Below are 21301 nucleotides of genomic sequence, written 5' to 3' on the forward strand. Positions count from 1 at the left end.
ATTCAGCGGAAAAATCTGTGCTTGAAATGTGCAGCTCATGGACGACCTGAGAACAGGTTAATAGTCACCCCCTCCCCACTGAGCTGGAGGTGTCTCTCAGGGAAATGAAAAGCTAATCATTTTATATAGTTGTATTCCCAAGGAGTCACTTGCACAGTGCCTTTTGATTCATGGTCTGTGGATATGTGGTAATTACTGGTTGATAGCTTGCCCTAATTCAAGAGAGAGCAGAAGAAAAACTTCCCTGATTTCCAAGGGAAACAGAAAGGTTTCAGCATAAGGGAAGTTCTTTTGATGGACAGCCTTTCCCAGAGCTGCATAAATTCTTTTTTCCTAAGGAGTAATGAAACATGCATTTTACAAATATTTAATGGCAGCATGGTGAATAACAAAACAAAATTTAGAGAATTGTTTTCTGCTCAAGAGGCTCAAAGAATTAAACTTTCACTTTATTTATAAATTAACATTTCATGATACATCCTGTTGGAGAACCAGTAACATTTGGTAGATAAATAGGGTGAACCTGGAAATTTGTAAATAAATAAGCCTCTGTACACCCCAAAGAATAGTAAGATATCAATTCTAGAGGAAGACAAATGTAAAGGCCCTGAGTCTTGTGCCAGTCTGCAGGGGAAGGGTGTGGGAACACAAACAAGAATTTCTGGATACAAGTTATCCTACTGGGGCTAATTTCATCCAGGTGGATTCTTGAACTTTTCTTTAAGTTATTGTTTAAATCAGGGGGAAGTGTTTGTAAAAGAGCCTGCCCAGACAGGAGCTGTTACATCTTAATGCATCTTTGTACTAAAAATACTTCTAAAGTACAAGATAGTAACAAACTTTCTTAATGTGAAGCCTTAGTGCTTTGTCAATGTCTTCTGATCTTCAAACTGATGGGGGTTTTAGATAATGTTTTAGAGGATGTTATGATTTTTTGTGCTCTGCCAGCCCTCACAAGTGTGGACTTTTCTTTGAGACATGGAGGGGACACTGTGAAAGGAGAGGCACAAAAAATAACATAGTACAGTTGTGTTATAATTGATACTTTTCTCAATAGTGTCTGTTATTAAAATCTGTTGGATTCCTTTCTTTCCCTGCACTCCATTTGTTGCTTCCCACTTTCTCCCAGCCATACTGAGCAATTTCTGACTTGCCTCTGTGAAGGTTTTCCTTGCTGGCTTGTCCCTTTCTGTGCATTGTGTCTTCACCCTCTGAATCCTTATAATTTCCCTTGTGCTGCTAGCTAACCAATCTTTCTGCTGTACTGAAGATTCTTGAAGTGAGCAAATCACTCCAACACAATTAAACTGTAAAAATGATCAGCAGCTCACTTGTTTATCATTCAATAACATTGTCCTGCTTATTATATTTACTGTTATTCTTATGTCCATTTCTCTGTTTATGTTCTGTTCTTAATATTACTTCATTTTGCCTTTTCACTTGTGCATGTTTTGTGTTAAAATTCTGTCTTGCTGTTATTTCTCCATGATTTTTCATTTGTTTTTTCCCAGATACATTATAACCCTTAAATTGTATTTTAAAAAATTAATACTTCTTTTTGGTTTTAATGGTTTACAGAAGCCTGATTCAATTAAAAATTAAAGATGTCCGGGTTTAAGGAGAAACTGTGGAGAATTGATTTGTCATGGCCTCTCTTGTGCATAGAAAAAATCCTGGGTTCAATAAAATCTAAGTTAGTTAACAGCTATGGTGTGAAGAGGAAACAAAGAAAATGTTGTGTTTGTGGGATTTCTTGGTTGGTTTTTTTTTGTTTGTTTTGATTTTGCAGCTTTGGTGAATAACTGCTAATATATGGACAATTTAACAGATCCCAGGTGTTAGGTATTAATGTTGCTGCAAGCTAATAGAAATAACTGCTCTTTCATTGGGTTTGTTTGAGGAGTGTAGCAGCTTCTGCCTTAAGAGGCTATTGTAAGCTGACAGTTCAAAACATAAGCTGCTCTTAATAGTCAGAATGGATACACTTTGAGTGCCCCTATTTTTGCTGAACAACCAGCCTGGTGTGATGCCTGTGCTCTCTATTCTTACCTGTGTGTCTGCTTCTATTCTTGAAAAGTTTTAATCCAGCCTGCTCTAAGTGGTGGCAGAATAGGATTTCATTACTTCCTTCCCTCTCACTTCAGTTCCCTGGATCATCACTAATTGGAGGAACAAGATAAACTGCAAATTCTGCATGTTCTCCATTGTGTCAGCCTATAAAGCTTTTAGTCATCAAATAATTCAGGTTGCACAAGACCTCTGAGACCCTCGAGCCCAACCTTTCCCCCAGCACTGCCAAGGCCACCACTGACCCTGTCCCCAAGTGCCACATTCACAAGGCTTTCAAATCCCCCAGGGATGGGCACTCCACCGCTGTCCTGGGCAGCTGTGCCAGTGACAGCCCCTTCCATGAAGGATTTTTTCCTAACCTGAATCTAAACCTCCCATGGCACAACTTGAGTCTGTTTCCTCTTGTGCTGTCCCTTGTTCTCTGGGAGCAGAGCCAAATCCCCCTGGCTGCCCCCTGGAATTTTGGAGAGTGAGAAGGTCCCCCCTGAGCCTCCTTTTCTCCAGGTTGAGACCCCCAGCTCCCCCTGATCAGATGTGCTCCAGCTGGGTCAGGTTTGCCTCAGGCAGCACTGCTTAAATCCACTCAAGTTCAGTTGCAACCAGCTGCCTTCCCCACACTTTGAAATTTGGGTTTTCCACCATTTTGTTCAGCCTAAAGAAGCAGTCACTAAGCCCTGCTTAGATGCACTTCCTGTGCTGACTGGTGGTGGAAGAATAATGGATAAAAGGTTCTGCTGCCCAGAGCAGAGCACAGATTTGCATGTTGTGTTATCTATTTATTAACTTTTGTATTCATGCAGCTATTCTTATTTTGTAGCTCTGTAATTACCTGACTTCCATCTTGATTTTTGCTTTGGACCTCAGAGTTTCTAATCCATCTTACATTTCATCTTCTTTGGGAGAATTCTCTGTTTTAATCCCCTTTTTCCCCTCTCCATGCCAAGCATGGTCATGGCTTTTTTTTGGTGTGAGCTATTTGTCCAGCCAGCTCACACACCTCCACAGACATCCCCAATGGGAACATGTAATGTGACTTTTCTTCATATTTTGACCTATATTACTTTATCTTAAAGAAAAATACCTTAAGCATCTTAAAAGTACATATGGGAACTTGGAGGGGCTGATCTCTTCCACGGGTATGTCAATTCTCAACCAGCTTTAGAGATAGGAACTTTGTGTATGAAAATTGGACAGTGCAGGGGGAGGAAAGGAACAGCCCCAAATCAGACCTCCTTTAATGACTCTGTCATGTTTTCCTCTCACCAGATTAAAGAGGCAGCTGATATTATTCAGAAACTGCATTTGATTGCACAGGAACTGCCTTTTGACAGGTAAAAATCTATCTGAACATCTTTTTAAGAAAGCAAATCTTCGCACAGCTATGATTTTCCTGATGCTTCCCTTGTCTCCCCTTTTGGTGCTGTGCTTAGGGATTCATGGAGCTTTTGAGCTGGATTGTGTGCTTATTTCTCTCTCCTCTATTCTCAAATTTGTGTTCACGCACTCATGTTGTAGGATCATCTTTACATACACATCCTAAACTGCTTAACAGACTTTTAATGGGATAATTTTGCTTTGCTGACTTAATGCTAGATTTGAATTAGATGCTTGTAGGTTTTTAGGGATATAAAGCAGGGAACTTTTCTGTCGTCTTTGTGCTGCATGTTTTCATTTTTAAGCAGAGTGCCTGCTGTTCATGATCCAGGATGCCTGTGATTTCTCATGTGATGTGGATTTGAATTTAATCATGCTATTTTTTTGTTGTTGTTAACAGGTTTTCTGAAGTAAAATCAAAGATAGCAAGTAAGTTATCTATCCAGTTCAATCCATATTGCTGTATTTAAATTGTTAAAGATGATTAAAGAAGTAAGCAATACTGTCAGTATTACAGTTTTTGCCTGATGGGTTTTTGTTGTTATCCCCTTTTCTCTCCAGGTAAGTACCATGATTTAGAGTGCCAGTTAATTCAAGAGTTTACCAGTGCTCAGCGCAGAGGAGAAATCTCCAGGATGAGAGAAGTAGCAGCAGTTTTGCTTCACTTTAAGGTAAAAGCTGAGTGGCTTAATTTAAATATTTGAATAAAATCAACCCACAGCACAATAAGTGCCTGTTTTGAGTGAAGGTATTTGTGTGGGCAAACCCTCATGTCAGATAATGTGTCACTTCAGGACTGAGGTGTTCAATCTGAAATCAAGTGCAGGGGAATAAAGGAGAGAGATGAGGGGGATTGGGGGCAGCATCAGTGGGGAACTTTCTAAGATAATCTTTTCTTGCATGGGTGTGACCTGACTTTCTTGCTTGAGAAAGAATGTTGAAACTTGAGGTGTAGATCCATGTAGAGTGGTGCTAAGTGGAGTTATGTTAGATATGTAAGAAAATGGGTTTGGAAAAGTCTGTGCTTTGAATGAATTCTGTTTGAGGTTTTTTTTTTCTTAATTAACTTTTTCACAAGCATTGTATTTCCTTGATTTTGTTTTCCACTGAAAACATGAACACCCTGCTCTAACACTGTTTTGCTCCTTCCACAGGGCTATTCCCACTGTGTTGATGTGTACATAAAACAGTGTCAGGAGGTAATGCACTTTGTTTTACATAATTTCTTTATTTACATTACATTTTTGATTTATTTAGTCCTATAGGTTGTTGGAAATATATTCTAAAATGTGCTTCTCAATCCCTAGGGTGCATTCCTGAGGAATGATGTCTTTGAAGATGCAGCCATTCTCTGCCAGAGAGTAAATAAGCAAGTTGGAGAAATCTTCAGCAATCCAGAGACCGTGCTAGCCAAACTCATTCAAAATATATTTGAAGTTAAACTTCAGGTATTTCAAATTTTAACATGTTGAAGTTCATTAAGGAGTCTCTTAATAAAAAAATATTTTATCTAGTGATAGCAATTAATGAGAATTTAAAGTATTTGTAATCTTTGTATAAGGGTGTGGAATCAACTCCTTGCTCTGACAGATAATCAAACCCATATCAAATAAATCTCCTTGTGCTCTGAATACAGGGTGACTGCAAATACTCAAACTCAATATGTAAAATTATTGGGGAATTGCTGTGTTCATTGAGTAATTCATGAGATGTCATACATGAGTTTGATTTCTTCTCTATGCCCCCTTCCAAGAATATGTCAGGAAAAGAACATCCACATTTCATATCTTTAATTTGCTCATTCTTGGATTTGGGTGTTGTGTGTGAGGTTAGCATTGAATAAGTGAAAATCATTTATGTTGTGAGTACTGTCTTGCAGCTAATGCAATATTTATGAAAATCTAGAATAATTGAAAATACTAAGTTTTTCATCCTGCAAATACACCCACTTAAGTTCTTAAAGTCAGCAGCATGACTTTGCTTGCAAAAAGCAATTTCCCAGTAGATGTTGTTCTCATAGTGTAGAGATTGAGCTTGTGTTTCACCCCCAATTTTGTGTGTCAGTTTTGAATTAGTATTTTATGCTAAATTATATTTTTGTTCAAATATTCAATGATAAGAAGGCTCTAGGCTTGTATCTGCTTTGTGTACATATTATGATAAGCAAATATGTAACCATGTCCTTTGCCTTGTCCACTGCAGAAATGCTCTGAGGCCTCTGGTGCTTTTGGTTCTTAAAGTGAGGGGATTTTGTGTTATTTGGTCAGACATATTTTCAAAGCCATCTATCTTTTGTCTTTGCTTCACACATTACTGTTTTGTATTATTAAATCACTCTCTTCTACAAGTGTGTTCACCCCCCTCTGTGGATAATACAGGAAGTGTAAATTAGAGATGTAAAGCCAAAGGAAAGATGAATTTCCTTTAAGATCTACACTTTACAGGAAATTCCATATAATCTAGGAAGTAGTGAGTATTTCATTTGGTTGTCAGTTGATCTTCTAACAGATATTCCAAATTTTGCAGAGTTATGTGAAGGACCAGCTGGAAGAACACAGGAAATCAGATGCAGAACAATATCTTAAAAACCTCTATGATCTCTATACAAGGTATGTATGCATCAATGATGAAATTATTGGATTGGAGCTATTGGAAAATAAACAGATTTATTGTCAAGAAAAAGGAGCCAAAAATGTAAACTTCTCATAAAAGCTGTGAATTTTTTTTTGTCTATTAACCTTTACAATGATGGGTTTCCTAAGGAAAATTCAAAGTGGCCATTATTATTTTCAATAGGTATTATTGTGATCTTCAAGAGTAATTTTAAAACTGTGCAAAAGCCAGTCCTCCCCATCTCACTGGCAACTTGATTGCAGTGGTGCTGTGTGTAATTAAACATGAATTATGTGAAATTCTTTACTTAAATGTGAAACTGCTCCAGGTCTTAATCACCATCAGGGTTCTGCTGTGCTGTGTACTTTACAAACGTGTAATGCTGTAATTCATCCACATTCAACCTTTTCCTCCCCTTCCCTTCTTTGTTTCTTTTGCATAAAGAACCACTAATCTGTCAAGCAAATTGATGGAATTTAACTTGGGTACTGATAAGCAGACTTTCTTGTCTAAGCTTATCAAGGCCATTTTCATTTCCTACTTGGAGAATTACATTGAGGTGGAAATTGGTTATTTGAAAAGTAGGAGTGCAATGATTCTGCAGCGCTATTATGATTCCAAAAACCACCAGAAGAGGTCCATTGGCACTGGAGGGTAAGTTCCTTTGGGGAAGTTTGATAATTTTGAAGTGGAAGGGAGGTGGTGAGGGGAGAAAAGCTGTATTTGCCATGTCAGATGCACAGTGATGAACTGCCAAAGACCTACAGCCTTTTATTATTTGCTTTCAATTTATGTTCTGCTCAAAATGTTGCTCTCAATACATGTGAAATGTACTCAGTGCATGGTATTTGTACATACTGGAAATGAAAAATACCAGTTAAACCTATGTTTCAACTTAGGATCCAGATCCACAAAAGGACTGAAGCAAAACTAAGGTACCTAAAGCATGTATATGTGTGTATCTAAAAGCATACATTTTTTTTCACCTGCCCAGGTCTTGTGGTCCCCTCCCAAGACCTAGGAAGGGGAAAAGACCATAGCAATGTCAGTGAGAAAGCTCTTAGTGAGCCCAGAAGATGCAATGGACTTAGAGAAAGGTAAAACAAGACTTCATTATCCTCAGGGTAGAAAAACTAATGCAGGAGTAGTGAGAAGTGGGATAGGAAGTATTAAAACTTGTGTGAAGCAGAGGTGCTAAGGCTACTGCACCTTTCAAAGAGCTGCTGGGTTCAGTGTGGCAGGAATGAGGAATGATATGGAAAAAGCAGCAGTGAAGTAATTAAAAAATAAAGCAAAGATGAAAATTTAATTTTCTTGGGGAAAATTAAATTTATTGTGGTGCGTAACTGTATGGGTTGTTTTATGCATGGAAATGTGTCGAAGCATGCTTGACTAAATAAAGAACTGCTGAGATCATGGATGAGGATGAGAGGATTTGTGGGTGTGGATGAGATAGGAAGCTCTCATTAGTGTTTGGAAGGTGACAGAGAGGATGGAGGTTAAATCTGTCCAGAGAGCAGAAGTGCTGCAGGATTCCAGTGAAATCACTCATCCCACAGGGGAATGAACAGCTGCTCCCATGTGTGAATGTGCCATTCCAGAACACAGTTGACCATGGAATCAGAGGTGGTAGTTTTGCATTTACTGCCAATTTTTGTTTTTAAAGCTTGCAAGACTTGTCTTAATGCTTGCACATCCTAAACTGTGTCTTGGGTCCTGTTTTTTGAGTTAACAACTAAAAGAACCTGAATTGTTGTTGAGTTTGGGTGCCAAAATTTCCACCTGGTGAAATCTTCTTGGGGTCTGTCTTTGTTCCAGTATTCAAGACCTCAAAGAGAGACTAAGGCAACGAACAAACTTACCCCTGGGGCCAAGCATTGACACACATGGGGAAACTTTCCTGTCCCAAGAAGTGGTGGTTAACCTTTTGCAAGAAACCAAGCAAGCTTTTGAAAGATGTCACAGGGTAAGTTTGCTTCCTGTCACCTCCTGTAGTGGTATCATTTTGTGTGTGAGATTAAATCTTGATCTTAAGTTTTTGGTTGAGATGTGATAGGAAGGTTGTTGTAAATTTTGAAAGAAAAATTTGTAAAAATTTGTAATTTTTTGGTTGTTGTAAATCTGGAAAAGATAGGATATTTCAATTGTCTCTTGTGTTTTTCATGGAAATGGAGCCACAGTGGAGGCTGAGGGTTTGTTTTTCCATGTGGATCTGGTTGTAATTTGTGAGTATTAGGATTAGGAAGAAGTGGGGATGGTTAAACCTACTGGCTGCATTGATTTTCTTACTAAATTAGCCCCAAAACCTGAGAAACATCTAGTGTGGTTTTCTTTCCCTGCTTTAAAAATACACTGAATAGTTCAACAGTTGTTTTCCTGCCTCAAGCGTAATTTCTTTTTACATTAGTGAATGATCACCAATAAAATGCTGAGAGGAATAGTCTTAAACATTATTTACCTTGGTAACCCTCTACAGTTCTTTAAATGCTTCAGTCTAACGTAAAAAAGGTATTTTACTTCTGATTAAATTGCTGGTTTTACTGCCTGTCAATCATATTTGTGTGGTACTTGGTGTAAATGAAAACCCTTGAAATTTAATTGCAGACTTAAATGTGATTTTTTTTTATTAGCTAAACACACTGATTTCTAGGAAATTTTAATTCCTTTAACATTCTCAATGAGCTTATGGCAGAAAAACTTCAGATATTTAAATGTTTTAATATTTTGTAAATTGAGTGGTGCCAAAGACAGACCAGGGTACAGACTTTACCTGCACACCCTTGGGATCATCACCTTCCTCAGGTGAGAATCAGTGCTCTAAGGCAAGCAGGTGGATCATTATTTTTCTCAACATCATAGTTGCTAGAAGCAGTTGTTAAATTCATGATATAAACTGTTTGTTTTTTTTTTCCACATGTGCACAACCTTTTGTTTCTGCCTTTCTGTTGGGATCAGATTTAATATAAATTATTTTAGAAGAATTCTATTTGAGTGGAAACCCCAATGGATCTTGGCACATAAGGAGATTTCTAGAATGAGGATTTTAGAATTTAGGGGTTTGTGGACAAAGCAACTCACTGTGCAAAAGATAAGTTAGTCCCTGGCTAACTAATTGTGGTATTTATGTCACATAGCAGATGTGTGCAGGGTTCTGCCAGCTGTGACTGCTTCAGGAAAAATAAATTGGTAATTTTGTTGTAGCCATATATTGAAACATTTCACTGTTTGGGAACCTCTGTTGTTGGGTTTTTGAGTTTTTTAGGGGGGAAATACAGCAGAAATATTTGTGAGTGTTGTGTAAATTACCTGCAGTTGCAGTAGTAATCTTTCTTCCTTGAAGCTTTATAAAAGTCTTCACCTAATTCCTTAGGAACCAAAGCTGTTTTTCTTGGGTACAAAAGCCCTGTCACGTTTTTCTTTAGAAAAGGGATTTACTGACAGGTTGCTGTCCAAAATCCCATGTTGCTTACAGCTCATCAAAGTCCAGATGCTGAGTGTAAATGTGGCCATTGCTGCATTTAATAAAAGTGTTCATGCTCCACTGACTCCAGCTGAACTGTGCTAAATGTGGCCCAGCTTCAGCTGCATTATTTTTGCTGCAGTGCTAAGAGAACACAAACTGGAGCTCCAGCTAACCCAGTGTCCTGCTCCTCACTGTGGCCAGTGCCAGGAGAGTGGTAAAAGAATAAAAAATACAGGGTAGGCATAGAATAATCACTTCTGTATGCATTTTCCAGCATCCAGTGGTGTGCAGGTTAGGCAGTTCTGAGACTGCATCTGGAAAACTGTTCTAAGGACTATTAATTAATATTTATTATTATTATCATCATCTGTTAATGCTTTTATTTGTAGCATCCTGTGGCAGCTTCAGTTTACTTGTAAATGCTGAAGAGTTTATTGCTATTACAGTCAGTTCTTGAATAATTCTCTGTATGGATACTTTTCATTTTGAGTAAAATTCCAATTATTCTGGAGTACTTGTTACATTTTAAGCTTATCCCCTATGCAATATCCAATAAACTTTCAAATCTATGTAGAACTGACCTTTAGGATATTTTTTTTTCTTTTTCTTTAAAGCTCTCTGATCCCTCTGACTTACCCAAGAATGCTTTCAGAATTTTTTCTATGCTTGTAGAGTTCTTATGTACTGAACACATCGATTATGCATTAGAAACAGGCCTTGCTGGTGAGTACAGAATTTCCTGAGCATTTCATCTCCTTGGCCTTTCTGTGCAGATGATCTTTGCTGTGCCTTATTGATTGGCCTTGTTCAGGATGTGTTGGTTAAATTAAATCTGTTTTGTGTGTTTGGGGGTTGACATTTAATGGTTTCTAAAGTGTAACTTTCATTTGGGGAATTGATGTACAGATGGAAACGTGCTTCTGTCTTTAGAAACATTTTTATCACAGAAGCTGGGACATCAGCATTCCCTACCTCTGTATTCTGTGTCATAACAGGAGAGTATTTTTGTATTAAATCATAATATTTATAGAAATTCCATGCTTGTTTGTATATTTGTGTGCTTAGAGTGACAGTAAATAAGAAAACTGCTTGTTTAAAGAAGTTAAAATCTTGACAGTGAGAACCTGTCTTGTGAGACAGCATCAAACTCACATTCTGAAGGAGTTTTTAAATTGACTGCTCTGTTTTGCCATCAGAAATGTTACCAATAAAGTATTTCTTATGCTTGTTACCAATATAGCTATGAGAAGAATTCTATATATGGCACCGTGGTAAATTTTTGAAACTCTAAGCCTGTGATTTAAGCATTCATGGAAAAAATCTGCATATTTAAAAAGTCATCATGCTAATTATAAGGACTGCATATCATTACAATTCTAATGAAACCTCCTTTGCTTCAGGCATTCCCTCTTCTGATTCAAAGAATGCAAATCTTTATTTCTTGGATGTTGTCCACCAGGCCAATACTATTTTCCATTTATTTGACAAGCAGTTCAATGATCATCTGATGCCACTGATCAGGTACCTTTGCTTTGATTAACATGTCCTCTGGTATTTTTTTTTTTTTGGTGAAGAAAATAAATTTTTCATTTCTCATATTTATTAAGAGGAGTTTATGCTTGGAGTAGTTATTGTGGGAGGGGGAAGAAGGGAAGTTTAAAGAAATTGGTTCCTTTGGACACAAATGGGAGAGGGTGAGCTCCAGGAATACTGAGAGGAAGGAAAAACATGTTGCTCCATGGAGATTTTGTTGCTCCATTCCAGGTGGGACTCCAAGGGGGTTTGTGGCTGTGCCCTTTTCCTGCTGGGGTGAGAAATCTTCACTAGATCCTGTTGGAAGCAGCAAACCCAGCAGACAAATTAATTTTGATGTTTTAATACTGTCTCACATCTTCTGTACTGTTGCAGTTCTTCTCCTAAATTATCTGAATGCCTTCAGAAGAAAAAGGACATCATAGAACAAATGGAAGTGAAGCTGGATATGGGCATTGATAGGCAAGTAGAGATTAAAACTTTCTCTTAATCTTTTTTTTTAAACCACACCTTTGTGATATATGTTAACTGGCCTTTTAAGCATGAATTATTCCTCAACTCAAAATTGATATTTTAATTTTTTTTTAACAGATAAACATCCATTATTGTGCACAGGAAATTTAGATTTTTTGTGTCTAGAGGGTCATGTTTTCCATGGCAGATTTCTGCCCAAAAATGCTTCTGGAAGGATGTTTTAAAGGATTTTCCTTATGTTGAAAGAGTGCAATAATTCACTGTTACCTTATTGTCTCCAACTAGTGTTTTTCTACTTTGAAAGAGGGAGAAATGATGATTGAAATAGGTTAAGCACTTTCAGGATTTCCATTAGGAGCAAGGTTTGACAAAAATAGGTTAAATGATTTGCTGGGATCTGTGCAGTGCTATGGATTAGACCGAGTCGTGGAAGTCTGGAGACCTGGAATAATTTTGATTCTGACATTGACTTGCTTTGAGGTTGTGACTCATTTAATCTTTTTTCTATTTCTCAGAATAAAAATGAGGGGATAGCTATAAAAATTGGAAATTAAAATCACAGCTGTTTTGCAGCAGAGGAAAATAATAAAGTAACGAACTTAGTATTAGGAAATGGAGCTGTTGTGTGATGCCCTGCTTCTGATTTGGGGTATTATTTTCTGCAAGTGCAAGGAGAAGGTAGAAATAGGGGGTGTAAGGTGGCAATTGAGATTTTAGCTGCTCCTGTTGTAGGTGACCTTAGAGGTTTAACCATGAAGTTTGAAGCACTTGAAGCACTGAGGCCATAAGCTTAGATCTAGATAGGTACAGGACAATCATCAGTATTACAGTGGTTTGTATCTGTTTGTCTTAAATAATTAATCTCTTAAAGACTTAGGAGAACAAGTTCTTGTCAGAAGACAGTATAATCAAAGGTTTGTTGATGAGGAATTAAAAAAATTGTGTTTCAGCACATAAAAAAAGGGAGATGAGTTTTGAGATGAACATTACATGTTCATGATGAACATGAATGAACATTACATGTAAAATGTGTTTGTGGGCTGCTTTGATGCTGTTGAGAATTGATTGTCCTGCTTAAAAAATAAAGCAAATTTTTGAAACATTAATGGTTTCACCTTTATCTAATATGGAAAAGTCCAAGTGCAACTTCTTGAAAACCATTCACAGCAATAATCTATCTCAGTAAAAGTGATTTATTAGCCAAACAGAATTAATTCAACTGGTTTTCTCTCAGAATGTATTTTGTGTAAACATCCTTCTGGGAGTATTTATTCCAAATGGAAATTGAGGAGAATGCAAGGTATTATTTCTTTGAATTTCTGTTGTTATGTGGACTTGGAACAGAGTAAATCTGAAATACAAGCCTGAGCTCTATACACAGGAATAAAAGGAGTTTTTTCCCTCTCTGGTTGCATGCATTCTTCTCCACCCCACCCCAGCTTGAATCCTTCAAGGCCTGGAATGTCCCTGACAGTTTTGTTTGGGAAGGCTGGGGGGATGAGGAGGATGAAGGACAGGGGAGGGGAAGAGAAGAGAGCCAGGGGGATGTTCCTGGCCAAGGGGAATACTGGAGGAGGTTTGCAGCCTCTGTCTCTGCTTTGCTGCTTGACCTTTGCTTTGGACTCGAAGGAAAGCAGAGCCCTGACCTTAGATAATGTTCTGAACAGATAAATCCTATAAAGGAGAAATAATTGATGCTGTAAAACTCCATTAGATTTCTGGGAGCAAGAGAAATACCAAGCTCTGGCAAAGGAAGACGTTTCTTCTTTGCCCTCACCCTTCCTTAATTTTCCAAGTGTTTTCTGAGGCTTGCTTCTGACTAATATGCAATGTGATCTAATTCTGCTAAACTCCTTGGAATGCTTCCTTCTGATTCTCTCTGAAGGATGCTGTCCAATTCCTCTGAAGAGCTGGATTTGAATGGATTACCTCACAATTCATGTGTTCCCTTTAAAAGCAGCAGCCCAGCAGGCTGCATGCTCTGCTCCAAGACACTGAACTTGCAGGAAAGAGTTTTTAGGGGTTTTTTTTTGGCTGATGCTCCTTTTTATAACTGCTTTCATAAAATCTTCTCTATAGAAAAATGTTAGATGCTGGGTTTTTTCCCTCATTGCTTCATGCTGCTTAATATTGTCCAGAATTGTGTCAGTATATTTAATATAAAAATCAAGGAAATGAAAAAGTTCCCTCCAAAACCCAATCTGTATTTGTAACTTTAAAGGACACTGAATTGTATGATTGGACAGATGAAGCACATCTTGGCTGCAGAGCAAAAGAAGACAGATTTCAAGCCAGAAGATGAAAACAATGTTTTGATTCAATATACAAATGTAAGTAACCAAAGTCTCAGCTCATGAGTGTTACCAGGCACAAGATGTTCCTTCCCAAACTCCCATTAGACAACATGTGCATTTACTTGATTTACTTCCATCTTGCACCAAGCACCTCCAAACTCTGTTGTGGACTGTTGTCTCAAGCTGAAAAGGAGCGTGAGTAGTTTTTATCTAGTGTCAGACACAAATCAGTGGCTGCTGGAGGAACTGGCACATTCTTTCTCCTCCCAAGAGGCCCAAATTTGGAACAAAGCTTTTAGCTGATAATTACCTTTAAGCTATCAGTTTCAGAAAATGAATTATCAGGTACTCTCCATTTGCTGGGTGCTTTTTCCTCTCAGAATGGCAGGAACATGGCAAAGCCTCACAGGTGCAGCATGAACATTTTGCTGCAGTGTTCTCTCTTCAGTGAGTGTGTCTGAATCCCAGCCTAGGGGCGGCTGGGGTGGCTCACGTTAGGGAAAAAGGCAGGGAGAAGTAGGGAAAAAACTCAGTGGGAAGAAATGAGAGTGTTCCCTAAATGCCTGCAGCCAGGTGGGAATGGGAGAAGGGCAGCAGTAGGTAATAAGAGTGTGGGAAGGGTGGGAATCCCTGTATGGCTCTTAATTTGGATTTATGATTATGGCTCACAAGAGGTTTTTAATCACACACCCCTTTGGTGGATCGCTAAATTAAAAATCCAGATTAAAATGTTCTATTCTGAACTGATATGAACTATAACTTACTTGAATATTTTCTTGCATCCATCTTTCGACTTGCATTTTTGCACCTTTGTTTGGAAAATAAAAAAATGTGGAAAATTAAAAACTGGGGAATAAACTTTTACAACACATCATTGAGATTAATCAGAGTTAGTAACTGATGTTTAACTTAAAATGTGGAAGAAAATAGATTGTCAGGGACATATTTTATGAAAAATCCTTTTGTCAGGATCTTTTCTCCTTGAGAAACTTCAGCTTCTTCATGTTTTGGAGAATTGTTTACCCAGCATGTGAAATTGTTTTTACTTGATGACCAATGACAGCCACCTGTGTCAAGGCTGTGAGCAGTTACAAGATGTTATTTCTATTCCTTTCAAGCTTTCTGATGAAATCCTTTCTTCTATTCTTTTAGTATAGTTTTAGTATATAATTTTCTTTTAATATAATATATATAATAGAATAATAAATCAACCTTCTGATTTATTATTTCACTTGACTGCATTATTAAACACGGAGTCAAGATTCTCATCTCTTCCCTCATCCTGAGACCCCTGCAAATACCACCACAGCAGATTACCTAATTCTTACTGATTTCTTTCTATTTTTTAATCTAGGCTTGTGTTAAAGTGTGTGGGTATGTTAGGAAACAGGTGGAGAAGATCAGGAATTCCATGGATGGCAAGAATGTGGACACTGTTTTGATGGAGTTTGGGGTTCGTTTCCATCGTCTCATCTACGAGCACCTCCAGCAATATTCCTACAGCTGCATGGGGGGGATGCTGGCCATTTGTGATGTGGCTGAGTACAGGAAGTGTGCCAAAGACTTCAAGGTGAGCCTGTCTGTAGCTATGATATTTTATGAAAAATCACTTTGCCAGGATTTTTCCTCCTGAGACGCTGAGAAGCCTCAGGAACAAAATGTAAGCATTGATTATCTGCTGCTGTGGAATGCAACAGGTGCATCTGGGATTGGTCTCGTGTGGTTGTTTCTAATTAATGGCCAATCACAGTCAGCTGGCTCGGACTCTCTAGTCAGTCACAAAACTTTATAATCATTCCATTCTTTCCTTTCCTTGCTAGCCTTCTGATGAAATCCTTTCTTCTATTCTTTTAGTATAGTTTTAATATAATATATATCATAAAATAATAAATCAGCCTTCTGAAACATGGAGTCAACATTCTCATCTCTTCCCTCATCCTAAGACCCCTGTGAACGCCACCACACCTGTCCATCAGGAGGGAGTGATGGTGCTAAATCCTCTTGCTCCTCATCTTTTGAAGATACTGTGGGAACCCTTAAAATTGGAGGGTTTTGGGAAAGCTGCAAAAGGCAGTCCTCATGTGGGAACCCAGGACATCCCTCTGGCTGTCCTGGAGGGATTGAGCCCCTGCCAGGGGGCTCAGAGACCCTGGCACAGAGGCCAAAACCCCTGTGCCTTTGATTTTGACCCATGAAAAAAATTACCAACCTTACATGAGGAATTACAAGTCTCAAAACTTTAAGTAGAATGATAGTTCATCACAGGGTAAAAAGTAGAATTTTGAGGTTTTTAGAATGGGGGCTCAGGGTCCCAAGATGGAGGAATTTGGGTGTGCCTTGTCCTTTTTCCTTCTTCTTCTTGGCCTCCATCTTCTGGGTGATGTTGGCACTTTTAGAGTGGTTTAGAGTAGAAGCTCACTGTCTAACACAGGTGTTAGGTATTGGGAAGTTATTGTAAATAGTGTACATGTAGTTTTTAGTATAAAAAGACAACACCACCTCTGAGGTGGTCAGTGTGGCTCAACCCGACCTGCCAGACAGATCTCCGTGGGTTGGAGAAAGAATGTTATAGATAAGAAACAATAAACAACCTTGAGAACCAGAACAGAAGACTCCTGACTCCTTCTTTGACTGCTGGGCTGGAAAAAGAGACTTTTTAACAGATCTCAGGGTCATCCTGACCAGCAGAGATTCTGAAAGCCTCAGAGGCAGCAGAACTGTGATTAGAGCTAAGCAGCAGCCATGAGATTGGTCAGCAGAAAAATTATGTAAGAAGTAGAAAAGTAAGGACAAATAGAACAATGGTTTATGTATTAAAGCTTGTCTAGAAGAGCTCCCTAAGCTGCAGAAAAGTTTATCTAGAGAGATATTAGGAAGTTCTAAGCTTAATAATGAAGCTCTGTGCATTGTGTTTTAAGGCTTACAAGCAGGTATTGTATTCAAAATAAGCAAGCATTGTTTAACCAAAGGTGTGTTTATAGTGGTTGGATGGAACTACTGTCAATGTGCTTTTGCTTTGTGTAATTGGTCAAAAAACTTTTAAAGTAAGTTGTAACATTAAGTTCTTGGTCTGCTGATGTCATCTTCCCATTGTCAAAACCATGTAATGAGACTGATGTTGGAAAATAAAACAGCTCAAGGCTGTTCCTAGCATTTGTGATTTGTACATAGACCCCAGCCAGTGATGGATGTAGGTGGATATTCTGTTATAAGACTTTCACCTGATGGATATTCTGTTATAAGACTTCAAGCAACTCTAATTTAATGTCTGGTTTTTTCCTTTGTTTCCTCTTGCCCACAGATTGCGCTGGTCTTACAGCTCTTTGATACCCTGCATGCACTTTGCAACCTTCTGGTTGTAGCCCCAGATAATTTGAAGCAGGTTTGCTCAGGAGAACAACTTGCTAACCTGGACAAGAACATCCTTCACTCCTTTGTCCAGCTGCGTGTCGACTACAGGTCTGCTCGTCTGGCTCGCCACTTCAGCTGAGAGAGAGCATGGCAGGAATAATCCTTGCACCTTTGGGCAGCCTCAGTTGTTAGAAAGCACAGGGAATTATTTCTTACCAACCATGGGTGTAACTTTTGTGGGACAGTGACTGTTCAGGGTAAAGCAGCAGCCATATTTAAACCTGGCCATGTGGAAGGTGAGCAGGTAAAAATCTGGATGATGTTTCATGTTAGCTCAAGTTCTCCCAGTGAAGAATTTCACAAATCTACTTGCTACTGAATTTTTTTTTTTTTAATTGGAAACATGTTGGTGTAGGAGAGCAAATGGTGCATTGAAAGTATTTTAGTCTTCAATATTGAATTATCAGATACCATTTGTTAGACTTGAACTACAGAGCATAGCGTAGGTAATGGATTACATAGAATAGACCAGTGTAAAAACATTCTTCATCAATTTTAACGACTTAGACTTCAGCACAGCTAATCATAATCAAATTATCTTTGATTGGTGTTTCTAAGTCATTTCTTTCATTTAAAACGTTATCCTGCTCAATGTAATTTCTTGCTCTAATTAATTAGCTTGGAATTTCTTTGAGATGTAGGAGTAAAACACTATCCCAGAAAGACATAATTTATTCATTGTGTAGCATTCTAAACGGAACTAAAGTGGTGAAAAGTTTTGGATTTTTTTAAATTTTATTTTTGGTTCTTTGGCTTTGTTTTGTTGTTTTTTTTTTTTTACCTAATAGTCAAGGGCCCACTGGAATGTACTGGCATTGTATGATCTGACATTATTGTTTCTGTTAGATACCAGCACACTGAATTTTATATATGCTCCTGAAGTAAATGCAGCTGCCTTGCCTAAGGCATCCCTATTGCAAGGGAAGGTGCCCATTGTTGGGTTACTGTAAAAGAACTTTTTCTCCTGTCTTATTTTGTATGTAAATAAATTCAAATTCTAACAAAGTGAAAGGATAAAATGTAGCCCAGTTTTTGCTATGTGGCAGGAATGGCCCCAGCAAAAACCTAGAGTGGCAAATTCTCATGCTGAAGAGAATTGTTCCTCAGTGCCTGAGCAATATAAAATGTTGAAGTGTGTGAAAGCTGCTCTTCCACTGACTGTAACTTTGATATTGGACAGAGGCTACTCTGTGTCTGTTGTGCTCCAGGGTTTATTCGGGAGTTCCTGACATGGACCCACAGTGTGCACACACTGAACTGAAGCAGCAGTGGTGTTTGAAACCTCTGGGCTGGCTTTTCCACAAGCAGCTGGAAATTGTTGTAAATAGACCTTTTTATTTCACAGTGGGCTCTTGTGGAAACCAGGTTGGAACTGCAGTGGAGCAAATCCTTGCAAACATGTTCTTTCTTCTACTGTGGGCTCAGCACATTTTGGAAACTTCTTTGTCTCCCATCTCCAGAGCAGCATTTCTATCCATTCACTTTAAGGGTTGGTCAGAGAATTGGATTTTCCTCTTCTGTTAAAGAATTCCCAGGTGGGGTCAATATTGACAAGACCTGTTGGAACTTCTCTTGCTTAGCTGGGGTTCTCCTGCTTCATTTTGGATTTAGGGGAGCATTCTGTCAGTAAACAAGGGAATGGATGCCAGCCTGGCTGACAGCATGCAGGGAGTCTGGCTACTCTGCTGGGCTGCTCTGCTCTGTTCCTTGGCCATGGCAAAGCCACAGAGGGGTTTGGACACTGGAGGAGGCACCTGCTTGTACTGCTGCCATTTTTGTTCCAAAAGCTCTGATGTGAATTCAGATGATACCTCTCTGTTACCTCTGTAACTGAAAGCAAACAATTTTAAGGCTGTGGTTTTATGAACCAATACAAAATCTTTCTACAAAAAAAAAATAAAAAGAAAATAAAAGTGTCAGTTTGCTAACACTTCAGAACAGTGAACATCATCCTGAGACTGCAGATCACAGAAGTGCTTCAGAATTTGTTGTATGACTGTTTGAATTTTTTTAAGGTTGTATGAAATGTATTTACCATATTCTTTGCTTTGTTAGCTGTGTTTTCCATGCATATGCTCAGTGCAATATTTCCATTATGCCTGTTAACAGGAGGCAGCAAAAAGTAGGTGAACACTTAGATATGTAAACTCTTCCTCAATAAAAAGAATTCCTTCTAGATACTTTTTTCATTTCATTTCCATGTTCCTCGAAGATATTTATACTCAATTGTATAAGCCCTTCTATTTAAAAGAAAAAAAAAAAAAAAGAATAAAAGTAATTTTACTGACCAAATTTATCACTGGTGTGAGCTTTCTCCTTCCTTTAAAAACCCCCCCCATGCACACACTGGAAGTTTCTATTTCTGGAGAAGGCTGCATTGTCAGTAAGTTTATTTTATAATACAAGTTGTATTGGGATGGGATGGAGGAACTATAATTTTCACACATTTGTAAGTTTAGAGGTCTTACAGCATGTAATTTAGAAAAATATTTCCAGTGGCTTATGAATGCAATGAAATAGTATCTAAAATACAAATATGCCTTTTAATGTTCATATAATGAGTTAAAGTATTGCCTGTCTAATGTTCCCTCCTACAACATAGGCATTTATTTATCAGGCTGGCAGCCAAACCTGGGAGGGGGAGAGTGTGTGTGTCTGTAATTATGTTGTCTACAATTGGTGAAAATGGCTTTGCAGCAAACTGTTGTAGGCTGGAAAAGAAGCTGTGGGGTTTTTTTCAAGTCCTGTAATTTATCAAGGTCACTTGCTATTTTGTTCTGTTTGTGTGTGCACAGAGGGCAGGAAGGAATTCTGTAACAATCCTTCAGAAATAATGCAAAAAAAATGGGGAAACAGCAGTGCTGGGAAATCTGAGATAGAGAAATAGAGGATAAGATGTGAAGAAGATATAATCTAAAAAAGGATGTGGAGAAGGAGCAGTTTTAAATGAAGAAGCACATGGAGGAGGAGGTTAAAATAGGAATGATGGAAACCTGACACACACATCAACCTGGGAGAAAAAGCAGCATTGGCGTTGAATTTCCACAGCTGTGTCCCACCCTGAAATGAAATCAGCCTCCAGAGGAGAGGGGCTGGCTGAAATGCTTGGCTGTGGAGCTGTTCATTCATCTGGAGAGAGGGGTTCAACGGGAGGAGAATCCAAACCCTGTGTGTGTCTGCTCTGAAGGACAGGTGGTGGTGTGGGAGTCTGCAAGCAGTGGAAATGCATCAGCAAGGTGCAGCCTCCGTGGAGGGAAGGAGGATTTGCCTTCATTTGTGTCCAGAACCACAGAGCTGAGCTTGTGATTGTCTTTGAGGACCACAGTGAGCTGGAGGAAGGTGAGTGACTGCTGGATTTGAGGGTGGCAAGTGTTAGCAGAGGGAAATTCAGGCTATCCTGGCTGTGGGGAGAGGACTTGGGTTGGGTTTGGTTTTATTTTCCTCTTCACAAAGTCGTTTTAATTAATTGGTGTTGTGATGGAGTGTTGCCTGTATTGACTGCTCTGTTTCTGGGGGAGATTTGTGTCCTACAAAGTGGCTTTGTGAGGATGAGGCCTCTTGGATCCCTTCCTGGGCTGGGTACACCTTGTCCTGTCCTTCCAACCACAAAGTTCCAGGTTTCTCAGTGCAGTATGTGAATGGCATTAAACACTCTCAGTTCTGGATGTCATGACACACTCCAGAGCTCTTTGGATTAAGTTTTCATAGCAATAACTGTCTTAATTCAGATTAGCACTTGGGTTGAGCCACTCATCGTTTGAGGCTATGATTTTTTTTCTGTACAAAGGAAGCAGATTTCTAAACAATTGTTTGTCTGACTTTAAATGCAGGTAGCAGCCCTTACCCTTTGCCCTTCTTGTCCCAGGAGCAGCAGGGAGGACAAGCCAGCCACCAGCTCTCTTCTAGAGGACCACAGAAAGGTAGGAACACCTTTCTTGTCCTCATGTTCTGCTGGATTTTGGCTTCTGGGCATAATTTCCTCCCCACCACCTCCTCTGTGGTAGCTGTAAATGCAGACAGATTTCTGTTTTGCTTCTGTGTCAAGGCTGGCATGTTGTAGGCTTTTATT

The 21301-nt window shown here is 38.8% G+C and overlaps 1 protein-coding gene across 3 annotated transcripts in view; it reads left to right on the forward strand.

Annotated features, from left to right (window-relative positions):
- Positions 1 to 19528, forward strand: part of EXOC5 (exocyst complex component 5) — a 28750-nt gene extending 9222 nt beyond the window's left edge. For 2 of the 3 annotated variants that reach the window (XM_059473816.1, XM_059473815.1), the window contains 15 exons: positions 3337 to 3401; positions 3845 to 3873; positions 4006 to 4115; positions 4599 to 4643; positions 4752 to 4892; positions 5971 to 6053; positions 6502 to 6711; positions 6957 to 6992; positions 7876 to 8023; positions 10135 to 10243; positions 10921 to 11041; positions 11429 to 11515; positions 13749 to 13857; positions 15176 to 15391; positions 17123 to 19528. In XM_059473816.1, coding sequence (XP_059329799.1) covers positions 3337 to 3401; positions 3845 to 3873; positions 4006 to 4115; positions 4599 to 4643; positions 4752 to 4892; positions 5971 to 6053; positions 6502 to 6711; positions 6957 to 6992; positions 7876 to 8023; positions 10135 to 10243; positions 10921 to 11041; positions 11429 to 11515; positions 13749 to 13857; positions 15176 to 15391; positions 17123 to 17311 — 1698 coding nt within the window. In that variant the 3' untranslated portion in view covers positions 17312 to 19528. The remainder of the gene's footprint in view (positions 1 to 3336; positions 3402 to 3844; positions 3874 to 4005; positions 4116 to 4598; positions 4644 to 4751; positions 4893 to 5970; positions 6054 to 6501; positions 6712 to 6956; positions 6993 to 7875; positions 8024 to 10134; positions 10244 to 10920; positions 11042 to 11428; positions 11516 to 13748; positions 13858 to 15175; positions 15392 to 17122) is intronic. The other variant, XM_059473818.1, reaches the window with a different exon arrangement.
- Positions 19529 to 21301: the final 1773 nt, after the last annotated feature.

The sequence above is a fragment of the Ammospiza nelsoni genome, chromosome 6, assembly GCF_027579445.1.
Source record: "Ammospiza nelsoni isolate bAmmNel1 chromosome 6, bAmmNel1.pri, whole genome shotgun sequence".
NCBI classification, from domain to species: Eukaryota; Metazoa; Chordata; class Aves; order Passeriformes; family Passerellidae; genus Ammospiza; species Ammospiza nelsoni.